Here is a 17,941-nt window from a genome sequence, read left to right as displayed (position 1 = left end):
CTCTAACATAACATACCCTTAGCAGGGTTATTCTGATAGGGGATATAGAGATAGAATAGCTAAAACAAAGCAAGGCTGTGGAGAAGATTTGTATGATCCAGGAAGGAACACGTTTATTCTCTGTGCCTTCATGTCCCTGTCCCTGTCAATAATGCATGTTGTAATTAGCACCAATTTGGTCTCACTGACGTCTGTGATGGGTGGTTGCAGTGCTTAAGTGGGTACTTTTGCTTAGAAACAAAGGCAGAAGGAAACTGGAGTGGAGGAAGCGTGTTTGGGGACTAGAGGGAGTGCCAAGGAGCAGTTTTTCCAAAGAGCTTTGTGGCTGGCTATTTTGTAAGAACACCCATGATGAGTTAACAAATGTCAAATGTGCCAACTGAGTGCACTGTGATGTACGACGCATGTTAGTCTAAGGTAAAGGTAAAGGTTTCCCTTGACGTAAAGTCCAGTCGTGTCCGACTCTAGGGGGCGGTGCTCATCTCCGTTTCAAAGCCTTGGAGCCGGCGTTGTCCATAGGACACTTCCGGGTCATGTGGCCAGTATGACTCACGGAACGCCGTTACCTTCCCGCCGAAGCGGTACCAATTAATCTACTCACATTTGCATGTTTTCGAACTGCTTGGTGTGCAGAAGCTGGGACGAGCAACGGGAGCTCACCCCGCCGCGCGGTTTCGAACCGCCGACCTTCCGATCGACAGCTCAGCGGTTTAACCCGCAGCGCCACCGCGTCCCTGTCTACTCCTGACTATAATCTGAAGCATGTTAGTTTAACCCGCAGCGCCACCGCGTATAGTCTACTCCTGACTATAATCTGAAGCATGTTAGTCTAGTCTTGAAGGAAGACTGGAATTTACAGAAGAATGTACTGACCAGGAGAGCCATAAGGGACATATGCAATCTTTGCTGGCTTATTCATATTTCAATATGTTGGTTACAATCTTTAAAGGACTAAATGTCCTGGGCTCAGCATACCTGTGGAAATAACTCAATTCATCTCTATTTAAACCAGCCAACAAAAACTTGCTCCAGACACCAGTGTGAAATTGATAGCATTTGGTACCACTATCTGCTGCTACCAAATCAAAAGCAGCACCATGGGTTTTATATTCCATATTCCATATTTTATATTTTATATTTATATTAATCAGTTTTCAAAGGCACCCCTCCTTGAAATCACAAAAATAGAGATGGCAATTATAAGAATCCCAGTTACCCGCACAGTATTCAGGGCATTTCTCTATTTCATCTTTGAAGGAGGGTACCATGCTGTCAGAGAGACGAACTTTGATTCATCAAATGATCATTTTTTTTGCCAATGTTCTTTTAAAAAGTAAACCCCAAGACAGAGTTTCTTTATTTAACAAATGTAATTTTAACAAAAGGGCCTGGAATTTTAACAAAAAAACTATTTATTCCTATGCATTTTAACAAACTACTTTTGATTTAAAAAAAATCAAAGAGAACTGAGAAGAAGCTTATTCTGAAAAAATAAAGATGTAACTGCTCACAAGATAGCCTCAGTACATCCTTACAAAACGATCCAATGAACAGTTACTTAGAAGTAGATCTCATTCAGTTCAGAGCAAGTAAGTGAGTCCATGATAACATTAGTTTTTTTTTTTAACTTTTTGAGCCTAAAATGCTCCCTCACCCTCTTTTCTAGCAGGAAAGTTTTCTGATTCAACACCATGCTTTATAGCTTATACAATGGTGCCATACGAGTCCTGAGCATTGATCCTCCTCCACCCATGTACTCACTGAAGGTATCGGTTCAGCTCCTGTTGGCTGCAGCGAGACCAGTGGAAGCGATGGAATGCAGCCTGGACCAGCGGCGCCATGATGCTTCCCATCCGGACTTCATCCCCACATCTGTTCCCTTGACCATCGTGTTCCATGCCTAATCTAGAGGAAGACATGTCAGAACAAAGTAGGGGAGTGCTTTTAAAAAATTAATAAAATCAACTGCCTATTCCTCTCACAATGCATTTGTTCATGGTTTATTCTGACCTTCCCACCCACCCACCCTCTGACTACTGCAGCCAGCATGGCTTCTGCTGCGAAGTCATGTGAAGTCTGTACATGAGGAGACTGGAGAAGACTGGTTTAATTTACTGTGACCTAGACCTAACATGGGAGTTCCCACTGGTTGGCCATCCAGGTCTACACTGTGAGTGTTAGCTCCAATGGTATTATGATGTCTTGGCTCCGCAAGCAAGAGGTAGTTGAAGAGGTCCTTATGAAGATGCCTTCCGGTGCCCCACTCACCCTTATTGCTATTATCACCCAATCTACTCCACTACCACTCTGCTTTTATATTGCAGTGGTAGCCTTTTCTCTTGCTTGTTGGACAGCCATGAAAAAATGCTCTGCTGGCCAGCTGGTCAAGACTGTAAGGGCAGCCCATCAATGCCCTTATTATGCATCCCATAATCAGAGTCTGATTGCTTTAGCTGGTTGCCATTCACACAGGAGATACACACAAACACACACACACACATACATGCTCTCTGTGTGTGCAGCCATTGCCTCATTTCACCAAGTGGCAGAGAACTTTAATAATGTGCCAACGCTGCCTATATCTGGTGATAATTTCTACCCCTGGATCTGTCCTTGTTGAGGAGCATGCTACTAAGAATTTAATGTGAATTGTAATGGAGACTTCTTAGGATATAAATCCTCACACCCTAACTTAGCTGACATCTGTGGCAACGCAGTACCTCATCCGACCTTCAGGGAAATGACCCTTCCTTTATTACCTTGTTCTGCTTACTTCACTTTTCAGACATAAATAAATACAGATGCTTGAGGAAAAAGAGGACAAATCATGTACAGGTACAATCTCAAGAATTCCAATAAATCAGCATTTTTAAGAGGATAGAAAGCAATCAGTCCATAAAATAAGACACGGAACAGTGCCTAGTGTTATCCCAGGAAAAAGAGTAGAATGTGTTGAGAGAAATATACTTCTGGGAGTTTTTACCCTCTTGAGACACTGAAGGTTTTTCATTCCAGAAAACTAAGAAGCAAACCCTAAAGTGCAATAAAAATGAGAAACTTCCTGCCTGAGAACTCCAGGTCCAGGTTATCAAGAACTGTGCAGATAAATGCTGTGCAAGATAAGCAATTTGGTAAGCTGCGTTCACAGGCCCTTTCCACATCAAGGAAATAAAAAATTCAATTCCCGCAAAACATATGATCCACCGAAATCCACCAACTCCTTACCCTTTGTGCTTAACAACCCCTTTTTGCATAGAGCATAACTTCAGGAAATGTAGTTATGCTCTATGAAAAAGTTTTAAGAAAGTAGTTCAAAGAAACCCTGGCAGTCTGCCACAAATTGGGCTTAATCTTATGCATGCAAGTGCAGGCCTGTTCTAAAGAGAAATCTCTAATCATCCCTGTCTACCCTTTAGAAGAGGAGGGCAGCAGGGTGTGATGGGAAGGTGCCATAATTATTAGTATCCCACCATTAGTAGTATTCCCTCCTTCACCTGATTATCTTCAAACACGGGGGAAAATAGGGTGAATCAGTGGCTTCCCTTCCTTCCCTCATTACCAAGAGAGAATTTCTGCAGCAAGGGTCAGTTTGTGAAGGCTTCCATCTCTATTTAGATCAATGTTTTTCAAACTTGGCAACTTTAAGATGTGTGGACTTCAATTCATGCTGGCTGGGGAATTCTGGAAATTGAAGTCCACACATCTTAAAGTTGCCAAGTTTGAAAAACACTGATTTAGATCCCTTCTTTTCAAAATTAAAAAAAAAATGTGTGGGAGCCTTCACAGGAAGAGCGTGTACCCTGCTGCAAATCTTTGTCTTCCCAAACAGAAAACCAATATCAGGAATATGACCGAGAGGATGGACTCATACCCCTCTTTTCTCCCTTGTGCAGTGGTGACCCTGTGTCTTTGTGAGAAAGAGAGAAGTTACAACTATTTTCTGCACAACACATTTCTTCCAAAGGTGCAGGATTTACCTCCTCCCTCTTCTATTCTCCACAATAAAATATTTTATGATGCCATTGTTGGCTGGAGAAGAATTCAAATCTGGATCATGCAAAAGTCAGCAAGTACTGGACAGTTATTTTTACAGGACTGAGAAAAGCGTTTCCTTTGTTCAATTTCAGTGCACATACATAGGGCCACTAAGGCACCCTATTATCAACTCATCCATTTTGGCAGGGCAAAGTTACTGAACTTCAGAGCTTGAATATTTTTTATCTAGATAAGAAACTAATATTCCTGTGAATATTAAGTCTGGTGTAGAGAGTTCTCCCTACCTCAGATATGACTCATAAGTAAGAAGAAGAAGAAGAGAAATAAGGGTTCTAAGCCCTATGACAATCTTCCTACAAACACAGCTGTAATACCAAGGATCATGCCCATGATTTGATTGGATGCTGTTAAAAATCAATTTACTAAAATTTAATGAAATTAAACAGCACACATAAAGAAATAATGGACAACAAAATTGGGAAATTATATTTTATGCCAAAATGATAAGCCAGCAAGGTCAGAAACTATGGACTCTTCAACACTGGAGGTTTTCAAACAGGGGATGGATGGTCATCTGTTATAGATAATTTAGTGAATTCCTGCACTGAGCAGGGCTTGGCCTTGATGACACTTAAGTTCCATTCCAACTCATATATTCTAAGATTCTATGAAGCTATTTTTTTCTTCCTGAAGAAGACTCCCTGTATATTTAAATGAAATAAACCAAATCTGTAACTCCACCCCTTTGCTTGTGAGCTCTGACTCTCTCCTCTGGAATGACTGAAATCACATCCCACCAACCATATCATACTAAATGGAAGTGTTACTTACACGTGTCCAGTTTCATGGGCTACAACAAATGCTGAGGAGAAACCATCTTCATGATTAAGTGTGCAGCTTCGAACTGGATGACACATGCCGGTAACTGGAGCATAACCTATTAGGGAAAAGTAAGACTCTAATGAAGAAAAGAAAATGAAGCTCAAATAACTATTTAAGAACACCAGCCTCCAGTGATTTTGCAACATAAGTCTTACTTAAATAAAAAGAAATGTAAAAGGGAAAATGTGATTCATTACAATGAATGGATGCTCTGCTCTTATTAAAATATGTTCACTTGAATATATTTATTCACTCTTCACTTGAATTTACTTGCTTGAAGAAGGCTTGTGCACAAAAGATTTCAAAGTTCCTTGTATTCTAATGAATCAATATATGAAGGCCATGTTCAGACAAAACAAACACATGCAGGAAGCTATGCTTTTTGAATATGAGCTGAGCCCGTTTTAGGAAAAATCTTTACCAAAGATATGTTTTAGAGAGAGCTTACATGAAAAAATATTTTATAGAATTATGGTAAAACCACAAATATTTGGGAAGAAATGTATACAGTTGAAAAGTAATAGGAAATAGGATGGAATGGGCTATAAAACGAACATATACAAAACAACCTAATCAGGAACGTGCATCCGATTTTCCCAAATCAAAGCATACTGTTTTGGAGCAGTTCACTGCTGAAGCGAATCAGGACTCTATCCATAATAAACAGAACTGAAGGTTTGAGAGTGACCTGTGATACGGCAAGTCACAAAATGTACCTAAAAAGCATCACCATCCTAATATGGAAAACACTAAGGTGGGACCAGGATATGGGAAAGAAACAGACTTTAGTGATTGATCTTCTACTTACAGGGAAGACTTCTTTGACTTTGGAATAGTCTGTTCTCTGCTCTTAGTTCCTGCTTACCTGAGCAGGAATAATACTGAAGAGCATTGATGGACTAAAGGACTTCTCTCTGGCTAGAATACCTTCCTAATCTGTTGTCCTTCCAACCAGTCCACATTCTTCCAAAGAAATCTTATTCTTTGAATAATAATCCAGTTCTTCTCCTAAAGACTTGCATCTGTACTAAATTACTCAGTCACTATAACCCCAATCCTTTGTTCAGCATTACCTCATTACTATCATTATCATTACGACTGTTAATTTGCCTCCATCTCTAGCACCATTAAGCAATCAGAGTATATACCTTTCATTGCCCAAACAACCACTGACTTATGTAAATCAGCAGAATGAAGCAAATTCCTTATTCTCAGGGGTAAAATAAAACTTGTAGATGCTGCAGGCCGCTATCAGAACAGACTGATCTAACCATCCTTATGCAACTAAGTGTATTTATTTATTTATCCAATTTGTCCCTGCCCATCTCCTCCCATCGGGGGACTCTGGGCAGTTTACAATAATCAATTAAAACAACAATCATAAAATATACAGTATAAAATTACAATAATAAATAATATAAATAAGAGTAAAGATAAAAAGTCCAAGTGGCGAAAGAATCTAAAACAGTCCAAGTGTGGGAGGAGTGGTCTATAACAGCCATACCCATGTAGATCTATTCCCCTCTCCACCTCAAGCGAGGTGGCAGAACCAGGTCTTCAGACTCCTCCGAAAGGCCAGGAGCGATGGGGCCAATCTCACCTCTGGGGGCAGCATATTCCACAGGGCAGGAGCTACTGCGGAGAAGGCCTGCTTCCTGGACCCTGCCAAATGAAGTTGTCTTAGAGATGGGGTCCGCAGCATGCCCTCTCTGCATGATCGGGTGGGACGGGCTGATGTAATGGGGAAGAGGCGGTCCCTCAGGCAACCTGGCCCCATGCCATGTAGGGCTTTAAAGGTGATAACCAACACCTTGAATTGGACCCAGAAGCAGACTGGTACCCAATGCAGCTCGCGCAGCAGTGGTGTTATATGTGGTCTTCTAGGGGCACCAAAAACAGCTCGCGTGGCTGCATTCTGGACCACCTGAAGCTTCCGGATACTTTTCAAGGGTAGCCCCATGTAGAGTGCATTGCAATAGTCTATCTGAGAGATAACAAGGGCATGAGTGACTGTTCGAAGGGCCTCCTGGTCCAGGAAGGGGCGTAACTGGTGTACAGCACGTAGCTACACAAAGGCTCTCCTGGCCACAGCTGCCACCTGCTCTTCGAGCAGGAGCCGTGAGTCCAGGAGGACCCCCAAGTTACACACCGGGTCTGTCTGGGGCAGTGCAACACCATCCAGAACCAGAGATGTTAATGTCCCAGATATGGAAGAACCATTAACCCATAGCCACTCGGTCTTACCAGGGTTCAGTTGAAGCCTGTTGTTCCTCATCCAGGGCCCCACAGCCCCCAGACACTCAGAGAGGGTGGTCACAGCATCACTTACTTCACCCGGGATGGAGATATACAATTGAGTATCATCAGCATACTGATTATACCTCATCTCATTGTGACAGATGATCTCACCCAGCGGTTTCATGTAGATGTTAAAAAGGAGAGGGGAGAGTACTGATCCCTGCAGCACCCCACAAAGAAGGGGCCGCAGGGCCGATCTCTCTTCCCCTATCAACACCTACTGGGATCAGCCCTGGAGGAAGGAGGTGAACCAGCGTAAGACTATGCCACCCACCCCCAACTCCCTGAGCCGCCCCAAAAGGATACCATGGTCGATGGTATTGAAAGCCACTGAGAGATCAAGGAGAGCGAGGATGGATGCACTGCCACCATCCCGCTCCCGCCAGAGATCATCCATAAGTGCGACCAATGCTGTTTCTGTCCCATTTCCAGGCCTGAAACCTGACTGAAAGGGGTCTAGATAATCCGTTTCCTCCAGGACCCTCTGGAGCTGCAAAGCCACCACTTTCTCAACCACCTGTCCCAAAAAGGGAAGGTGGGAGACTGGACGAAAATTGTCCAGAACAGTAGGGTCCAGCGATGGCTTCTTGAGGAGAGGGTGCACCAACGCCTCTTTAAAGGTAGCCGGGAACACTCCCTCTCCCAAGGATGTATTAACCATCGCATGGACCCAACCACATGTCACCTCCTGGGCTGCTTTTACTAGCCAGGAGGGGTATGGGTCTAGATGGCGTGTAGTGGCATTTACTGTCTGTAGGATCCTATCCGCTTCCTCAGGTCCAACAGGATCAAACTGCTCCCAGATAACTGGGCAAGCCTGTTCCCCTGGTATCCCTCCAGACTGAGCCTGGAGTCTAACCTGGAGCAGATCCGAGTGATTTTGTCCTGCAGATGCTCAGCAAATTCCTCTGCACAGCCCTGTAGGTGGGTCACTGGGCCCACCTTCCCCAAAAGGGATCGAGTGATCTTAAACAGGACCGTTGGGCGGCATTCTGCAGATGCAATAAGAGCAGAGAAGTATTGGTGCTTCGCCGCTTTTATCACCACAAGGCAGGCCTTAATAGCAGCTCTAACCTGTGTTCGGTCGAATTCAGTCTTTGTCTTCCTCCAGCGGTGCTCTAGGCGTCTCTTAATCCTCTTCAGAACCCTCAACTTCTCTGTAAACCATGGGGAGTATCGGGTTTGATGGGACAAAAGAGGCTGCACAGGCGTGATGTCATGACCTCGTTGCAAGGCACAAAGAGCCTCACAACGTAGATCATGATCATTAAGGAATAGAGGAAGAAGATAATTAAACCAGGGATTAAAACAAGCACCCAAAGCACCCACACCCATGGACCCATAGACAGCTGAAAAGAAGAACATCAGACAAGCAGAGATAAGCCGCACCTGGTGCCCTGGAGGACACACCCGAATCGAGGGGACAAAGGAAGACACTGGGAAAACATCCATGCAGCCATCAAGGATCCCATCAAGAAGGATTGGGACAATGAAGGGTGGAGGAGCCCAGGGCCCGACAAGAGGGTATAAAAGGGGCACCTCCACACCAAACCCCCCGTTCCCGTTTTTTGTTCTGTCAGCCACCATTCCAATAAACCAGAAATCCTTAATTACCCATTAAGTGAGCCTGTGTTTTATTGCGAAGCGAGACTGACCCTGACATAAAAACGGGAACCCCCCCCAATTTTTTTTATCTAGCACCTATCCAACAAGCTTGTGAGGGACCCAGCTAGGTATGGACACCCACGGAGCGAGGCAGCGCAAGCCTTCGGCACCCAGCGACGAAGCCCCGCTCCCCTCGGGCGGGATGTGGCTGAGGTCCGGGTGGTGTAATGCCCTGGTAAGTATGGGATCCAGCTCGGGGGAAGCGGAGGAGGAGGGAACCACCCCGGCGCCCGGGAGCCCGCGGGCCACTGGGGGCGAGATGAGGGGACTCTCTCCAGGCTCGCAGGCAACCCCGGAGGAAGCGCAAGACAAACCGCCACCCAGGGTGCACGGAGCCGAGGGAGCGCCTGGCACCCCGGAGGGACCAAGGGAATGTCCGTCCTCCACGACGGCCAATGGCGAGGGCGAGCAGAATGGCGAGCGCACCAGCGGGAGTCCGCAGACGGCGGCGAGGCTCGATGCGCTGGAGGAAGGGGTGCAGGCGATACGGCTGATGCTACAACAGCTGACGGCAGCGCAGGGACCCCGCGGCGGCGGCAGCATGGAGGCACCCCCGAATGAGAGACGGCGGGGCGAGTGTGCCGGCGACGACAGCGGAGCCCAGCCCAAGGAGCCCACCTGACGACCGGAGGCGCACCTGGATGAGAGACGGAGTGGATACCCAGTGGACGGTGGCAACTATGGCAGAGCCCGACCCCAGGAGCCCACCCACCGATCAGAGGCGCACCTGGACGAGAGACGGCGGGACAACCTCGGTGGCGGCGGCGGCAGCAGAGCCCGGTCCTGGGAGCCCATCCGACGACTGGAGACGCACCCGGACGAGAGGCAGAGGGATGACCCGGCGTACGGCGGCGGCGACAGCGGAGCCTGGCTCCAGGAGCCCACCCGAGGGAGAACATCCCGCCCCCCCACCCGAGCGACGGGTCGACAAACTTGCGAGGAGACCCAGAGAGAGACACAAACACCGCAAGAGGACTGGAGACAATCCGACCCGCATCAGCCCCCGTGGAGCCCGCTGCACAGCCCAGAGGGGACCGGGAGCCAAACCAGAACAGCTGCCAAGGACTTTGGCATAAAGTTTGATGGGGACCCCTCTAAACTCTCCTTTTTTCTGATGAACGCGAGGTACTACCTCGAGGAATGGGGTCCCTGTTTCAGAACTGAAAGGGGCAAAGTGAATGCCCTGGCCATAAAGCTAAAAGGTCAGGCCGCCGATTGGGACGTCCAGCTGTGCCAATCAGGCGCCCGGGCACTGCAGGACAGCACAGAATTCCTGCAGGCGCTGGAGCTGCACTTCAGGGACCCCCTGGAGCAAGAAAAAGCAAAAAGGGCGCGGAAAACACTCAGACAAAGCCAGCGCTCCGTGGCAGAGTATGCCATGGAGTTCCAAGCCCTAGCCGGAAAAGTGGACACATGGTCTCAATTGACTCTGATTGAGAAATTCAAACAAGGACTCAACTTAAACGTTCTCCGGTGGGCACTCTGCCGCGACAACCCCAACTCCCTGACTGAATGGATCCGGCTGGCAGGGGAAGCAGAGGATGCCCACAACACGTTCCTCCAAGCCAAGAAGGAAGCGCAGCAGACGGAGGCAGCAAGACCCCCACGCACAGCTGCAAGGCAGGGGAAGGTGAGACCCCAACCATGGAAGGAGGAACGGGACCGGTGCTTCGCTAAAGGGCAGTGCTTCACGTGCAGCAAGGAAGACCATAAGGCAGCAGCATGCCCCAAATCGACACCCAGAGAGAGCACGAGGAGGGCACCAACCGCACCAACCCCAGCGCCAAGAAAGCGACCAGCAGCGAAGGGGGAGCACCAACGCAGACACCTCCCCTACAGCTCAGAGGAGGAGGGAAGCAATCCCGACGAGCCGACGGGAAACGACAACCACCTGGCCTAAGGGGCGCCGAAGGACAGGTGGAGGACAGTGACAGGCACAACGACAAAGGGGTGAGTGAGGAATGCCCCACCCTCTATGTCCGTGTCACCCTCACCCATGGGGATAAGACTGAAAAGGTCTGGGCACTAATTGACTCGGGCTGCTCCAAAAGCCTAATGCACCCAGACCTGGCAGCCGCACTTAACCTCTGCTGCTATCCACTTCAGCACCAATTGGTGTTCATGCAGCTCGATGGATCTGCAGCGGGAGGGGGCCCAGTCACCCAATACACCGGAGAAACCACACTAAGGCTCGGCAGCCACGAGGAAAAATTGGCTTTTATCGTGGCACTGGTGGGGCAACCCCTACTCATACTGGGGATCCCATGGCTCGTGCAGCAAAACCCAGTCATCAACTGGAAAACCAGAGAGATTAAGTTTGCTGACGGGCGTTATCAAGCACCTTCAGGGAACCGGGTCCCCTGAGCGGCCATGGGGGGGGCAACGACGACTGCAGAGCACAGAGAGACGGCACTGCCAGAGGGACTGCCAACCAAATACGCGGACTTCGCCGATGTCTTCGGCGAGAAAGAGGCGGACAAACTCCCCCCCCCACAGAAAAACGGACTGTACCATTGAACTGGTCCCGGGGGTACCCCTACCCAAACCCAAAATATATGCCATGACCCAGCGGGAGCTGGCCACATTAAGGGACTTTGTGGACAAAAACTTGGCAAGGGGTTTTATCGAGCCTGCAAACTCTCCAGTGGGAGCGCCAGTCCTCTTTCGTGAGAAAAAGGATGGGTCACTGCGGCTCTGTACAGATTACCGCGGATTAAACGCAGCAAGCATTTCAAATAAATACCCCCTACCCTTAATAAAGGACATCTTGTCCCACCTGGCAAAGGGTAAGGTATTCTCTAAACTGGACATAAGGGAAGCCTATTACCGCATTCGGATACGGGAGGGGGATGAGTGGAAAACTGCTTTCAACTGCCCATTGGGGGCGTTTCAATATAAGGTGCTCCCATTTGGACTGGCAGGAGCACCGGGGGTATTCATGCAGTTAATTAATGAGGTCCTGCGTGACCACCTTTTTAAGGGGGTTTTGGTTTACCTCGACAATGTATTAATCTACACGGAAACGGAACGTGAGCACGATTGCTTGGTAAAAGAAGTGCTCAGGAAACTCCGCAAGGCAGAGCTGTTTGCCAAGCTCTCCAAGTGCGAGTTTCACAAGAAACAAATTGACTATCTAGGGTATAGGATTTCAGCTAAAGGAATAGAAATGGACCCAAGCAAGGTCCAAGCCATACTGGCATGGGAGCGTCCACGCACGAGGAGGCAACTTCAAAGCCTCCTCGGATTCACTAACTTCTACAGGGGGTTCACGCCAAGGCTGGCAGAGACTATTTTACCCCTAACTAACCTACATAAGACTAAAGGCTTGGGGGACACGCGCAAATCAAGAAACCCGGGGGCGCTACTAAACTGGACAGCTGATTGTCAAACGGCATTTGAGAGACTAAAAAACCTCTTTACAACTGAGCCAGTGCTACAACACCCCGACCCCACCAAGCCTTTTGTGGTGCAGGCAGATGCCTCCAACTTTTCCATCGGAGCCATCCTGCTCCAAAGGGACTCTGACAACCACCTAAAACCCTGCGCCTACCTTTCCCGCAAATTCTCCGAAACAGAGCGGAGATGGCATGTATGGGAAAAGGAGGCGTTCGCAGTAAAGACAGCTCTGGAAACGTGGAGGCACCTGCTGGAAGGGGCCACCTGCCCCTTCAAGGTTTGGATGGACCACAAGAACCTGGAGGCACTCAGCACGCCAAAACGGCTCAGCCCAAAGCAGGTGCGTTGGGCTCAGTTCTTCAGCCTGTTCAATTTCACGCTGAAGTTCATACCGGGCAAGAAGAACTTCCTGGCGGATGCCCTCTCCTGACGGCCACAGGACGACACGCAAGCCTCCGACATCCTGGGGACAGTATGGACCGAGAAACAGCTGGGCTGCCCAGCTGTCACGCGCAGCCAGACAAGGAATCAGCGCACGCCAGCACGAACGACAGGGAACAATCGGAGCCGCCATTCAATTTCACCGAACTGGCAACAAAGACTCACACAAGAACTACAAACAGATACATGGTTACAAAACAACCGACACCATGTATCTATCAAGGACAGCATAGCCTGGAAAGAGAAAGCCTTGTACGTGCCAGAATCATTGCGGGGGGAAATCTTACACAGATCGCACGATGACAAGACTGCGGGACATTTTGGGTTCGTAAAAACCCTTCACCTGACGAGGAGGCAATTTTGGTGGCCAAACCTGAGAAAAGACGTGAAAGACTACGTGGCCAACTGCCCCACATGTGCCACCACCAAACGGAAAGGGGGGAAACCCCAAGGGCTGCTACAGCCAGTAGCCAGACCCTCCCGCCCATGGGAAGAAATTTCCATGGATTTTATTGTGAACCTCCCACCCAGCCAAAGGAAAACAGTGATATGGGTAGTAAAAGACTATTTCTCAAAGCAGGCACACTTCATCCCGTACGCAACCATCCCCTCCGCACAACAACTGGCACGCTTGTTCCTAACACACATATACAGGATTCATGGCACCCCCTACAGGTTGGTGACCGACAGAGGCACACAGTTCACGTCAAAGTTTTGGCGGGAATTTTTAAAACTAATCAGGACCAAGCAAGCACTGTCCACTACGTGGCATCCACACACGGACGGATCTACAGAGATCCTAAACTCAACACTTGAACAGTTCCTGAGGGCATTCATAAATTACCAACAGGACAACTGGGTAGACCTACTACCTTTTGCAGAGGTAGCCTATAATAATGCGGTACATCAGAGCACTGGCCACACCCCATTTAAGGTGGTCTACGGAAGGGACTTTGTACCGATACCAGAACTGCCGCAACCTGAAACCCCGCCCTGCTCACCAGACGACTGGGCGGCACAGCTGGCAACAACCTGGCCAATCATTCAAACGGCCCTAGCAGACGCACAAACCACGTACAAAATATATGCGGACAACCACAGGGCAGAGGCACCGAACTACAAAGTGGGAGATAGGGTCTACCTCTCCACTATGTTCATAAAAACCTCACAACCCTCGAAGAAACTGGCACCAAAATTCATCGGACCCTTCAAAATCACACAGGTAATCAACCCAGTTACTTTCAAACTGGAACTGCCCCACAACTTGAGACGGGTCCACCCAGTATTCCACTGTGCACTATTGAAACCAACAAGCACATCCAAATGGCATACGGAAGAACCTCCGCCCCCACCCGTAATGATAGACAACCAACAACATTTTGAAGTAAAAGAGATACTGGACTCAAGAAAGCAAAGAGGTAAGCTGCAATACCTTGTTAAATGGAAACGTTTCCCACACCCAGAGTGGGTCCAGGCACAACATGTCATGGCAAGACAACTAGCTAGACAGTTCCACGAGGCATACCCAGAGAAACAATCACCATAAAGACATCTTTGGGGGGCAGCATGTCATGACCTTGTTGCAAGGCACAAAGAGCCTCACAACGTAGATCATGATCATTAAGGAATAGAGGAAGAAGATAATTAAACCAGGGATTAAAACAAGCACCCAAAGCACCCACACCCATGGACCCATAGACAGCTGAAAAGAAGAACATCGGACGAGCAGAGATAAGCCGCACCTGGTGCCCTGGAGGACACACCCGAATCGAGGGGACAAAGGAAGACACCGGGAAAACGCCCATGCAGCCATCAAGGATCCCATCAAGAGGGATTGGGACAATGAAGGGTGGAGGAGCCCGGGGCCCGACAAGAGGTTATAAAAGGGGCACCTCCACACCAAACCCCCCATTCCCGTTTTTCGTTCTGTCAGCCACCATTCCAATAAACCAGAAATCCTTAATTACCCATTAAGTGAGCCTGTGTTTTATTGCGAAGCGAGACTGACCCTGACACGTGATCCTGTCCAAGGTCCCAGCCACTGCCCTATTCCAGGCTGTGGCCAGGGCCTCCACTGGACCGTGCAGCAGATCACTGGGTATAACTCCCAGTTCCCTCTGAAACCCTACTGGGTCCATCAGTCGCTGGAGGCAGACCAATTGAATGGGTCCTGCCTCCCTGCGGAGGGGGGTGGCATAAGAGAATCTCAGGGCCAACAGGGCATGATCTGACCATGACAAAGGAGACAGCTGTAACTCCCCTCAGATCACACTGCCACTGCTCCAACAAGAAAGCCAAGTCCGGGGTGAGGCCACTGTCTTGAGTCAGGTCCTGAATTATCTGGGGCAGGCCCATGGCTGCCATGGTAGCCATGAACTCCTGAGCCACCTCCAAGGCATGCCCCAGGGATGGCAGGTTGAAGTCCCGCAGAACCATGAGCCTGGAGAACTCCACCACCAGCCCCGAGATGGCCTCGAGCAGCTCAGGCAGGGAGGTTGCCACGCAGCAGGGAGGCTGGTACAGTAGCAATACTCCCAACTGTTCTCGGGAACCCAACTTGAAAAACAGGGTCTCACAACCAGCCACTCGCGGAGCAGCACCCCTGAAGGCCACAAGAGTCTCTTGGGTGACAACAGCCACCCCTCCTCCCCTGCCCTGGGATCTCAGCTGGTGCCATACCGTAAATCTAGCCACATTTCCAAAAGGGGCACCCCCCTGCAGGGCCCAGCCAGGTCTCGGTAATACATGCCAGGTCTGCCCCCTCCTCAGTGATCAAGTCACATATGAGGGGGGCCTTGTTATTAACTGACCTGGCATTCAAAAGCAGCAGCCAGGGACCAGGGCCCCTACAGATCTGCTGACCAGGGCCTGGGTCTGAGCACAGAGGGCCGGAACATGCCACCGGTATCAGACACCAGGGGTGTCTTCCCCGAAGATGGCCCCCCTCTGGCTCCCGCCATAACATCCCCTACCCGTCACCACCTCAATGGTGTGCCCCGCACTACAGCCCCCAGTGACTCCTAATCCATTAGCCCCCACTCCTGGACCATGGGAGTCTCTGACTCTAAGTAGCTCCCTCCTTCCATTCATACATCCTTTGTTTTTGTTGTTTATTCGTTTAGTCGCTTCTGACTCTTCGTGACTTCATGGACCAGCCCACGCCAGAGCTTCCTGTCGGTCGTCAACACCCCCAGCTCCCCCAGAGACGAGTCCGTCACCTCTAGAATATATACATCCTTACTCACAGTCAATCACCCACAGGGCAATGATAGGCTCTCTGGCACACCAGCTTCCACTCTCAGTGCCGTCAGAGCCCAACCATCACCCCCCATTTGCTATGCCCCCCCTCAAACTCTCTCACTACTCATTCATGCTTTACCCACCACCCCCTGTCTCTCACTCAGGGGCTGAGTGCTCTTTTACACAAACACACTCCCAGACTCCCCCTCTCATTTCTCACCCTGGGGAAGAGTCTCTCATTCACTCTGGAGGGGCCGTCAAAGCCTCCAGCCATCTCAGGGGTAGTTGGGGGTGGGTGGGCAAGTTCTTATTGCTAAACTCCCCACTCCTCACCAGCAAGGTGTCATGTTCACTGTTTCAATGTGCACTGTACATCGTAATGTTTCACATGCCATGGCGCTGACGCATGTTTCTGTTTGGGAGGGAGCTGCTGTGAAACCTTGTGCCAAGCTCTGTATCTATGTTCATTTCAATGGAATGTGTTTGGGTTATGTGCTCTGCTCAAGGACTTTTCCCGCAGACCATCAGAAGCCGTTAGGAGCACCTGGGATTGTGAGCTTGGGAAGATTCTATGGGGGGAGGGATTTCATTTGTACCGAGGCTTTTTCGTTTGCATTTGGTGCGCTTTTTCCATTCTCAGCTTTCTTTGTGATCCTGCATACTATTCTTTAATAAATCAGATATCTTTGTGATCCTGCTCATGAGTCTGATGGTGTTTTAGAATAGGCAATCCTTACATAAAGCTGAGAATCACCAAAGTTGTACCATTAGCTCCTACCAAGATTAGTTTCTTGTGAGGGAAAATAGTTAACGATGGCCGAATCCAAGCTCACGACTGGGAGACTTGAGGAGCTGACTGGCTTGATGCCCGAGTCAACGGTCAAGAGTGGAGAACTGAGCCTCACCCCAGAACCTTCAGGTTTCTGGCAGGATTCGAATTCCAGCCCTGAGGTGGAGGAATCCAACGATGGGAGAGCACTAGAGCAACCGGCACCCAGCGAATCGGCCGCAGAGTTGATCACCTGGGATGAAATGGGAGAACCCCAGCCAGGGATGTCCCAGGCATCCTGGAAGTATCGGTTCCCGCTGACCCCAAACATAGAATCTACCACGGTATCAACAGGGAGACAGCCTAACACGCGAGGGAGGGAGGAATCTCAAACCCCTGAAAGGCTAAGAGTGGTAGAGGCCAAATTAGAATCGATGGAGTACATGCTAAAAAACCTGTCTCTGTCATGGGGGGGGGGGGGGCAGCCGAGGCGTGAAGGAGATTCCAGCTCCACACAATCATCCTCCATCCCCTCACCCGGACCGCTGGTGGAGCAGGGCCAGAGACGGCGCCAGGATGAATCTCCACCCTGCAGAGTTCGACCATCGGTGTCCCCACCCCGAGGAGGGAAAACTACTGTAACCTGGGGTCCAACCACTCAAGCAGCCGCTGATTCAGCTCCAACAGGAGTGGGGGTGAAAGACTTTTCTGTCAAGTTTGATGGGGATCCAACCAAGTTATCTTTCTTTCTCACTAATGCTAAAAGTTACATGAGGCAGTTTGGACCATACTTCCCTTCCGAAGAGGCTAAAATAACTCCCATTGCCACCAAGCTGAAAGGACGAGCGGCTGACTGGTATGTTCAATTAAGTGAGGCTGACTCCCCTGAGCTTGAGGATTTCAAGGAATTCATGTGGGCATTAAAGCTGCATTTTGAGGATCCTCTGGCTAAGGCAAGAGCTAAGAAGGTGCTGAAGGATCTTACCCAGGGCCAAATGTCTGTAGCTGATTATGCCCTAGAGTTTAAGGCTCTAGCTGGGAAAATCCCCGACTGGTCTCAGTCAACCTTAATAGAACGGTTTAAAGAGGGACTCAACTGGGACGTCCTACGGTGGGCGTTGTGTAGAGACGACCCAGAGTCATTGTATGAATGGATCTGTCTGGCAGGCAAGGCTGAGCACACTCAGCATACCTTCACGCAAGCTAGAAGATCTGAAAGACCACCCGCCACCATGAGGGCACCCCGAAGTGCTG

At 49.3% G+C, this 17,941-nt stretch overlaps 1 protein-coding gene across 3 annotated transcripts in view; it reads right to left on the bottom strand.

Moving 5' to 3' along the window:
- ADAMTS2 (ADAM metallopeptidase with thrombospondin type 1 motif 2) overlaps positions 1 to 17,941 on the bottom strand; it is a 300,115-nt gene that overhangs the window by 57,874 nt on the left and 224,300 nt on the right. For all 3 annotated transcript variants that reach the window (XR_010067127.1, XM_063292232.1, XM_063292231.1), the window contains exons 7-8: positions 4,828 to 4,933; positions 1,762 to 1,905 (exon numbers count right to left, since the gene is read on the bottom strand). Coding sequence is in view for 2 of the 3 variants with exons in the window: in XM_063292232.1 (XP_063148302.1) it covers positions 1,762 to 1,905; positions 4,828 to 4,933 (250 nt within the window). In the remaining variant the exon portion in view is untranslated. The remainder of the gene's footprint in view (positions 1 to 1,761; positions 1,906 to 4,827; positions 4,934 to 17,941) is intronic.

The sequence above is a fragment of the Candoia aspera genome, chromosome 2 (assembly GCF_035149785.1).
Source record: "Candoia aspera isolate rCanAsp1 chromosome 2, rCanAsp1.hap2, whole genome shotgun sequence".
NCBI lineage: Eukaryota > Metazoa > Chordata > Lepidosauria > Squamata > Boidae > Candoia > Candoia aspera.
The sequence above is the reverse complement of the archived record's forward strand: the minus strand, read 5'-3'. Positions and strand labels throughout refer to the sequence as shown.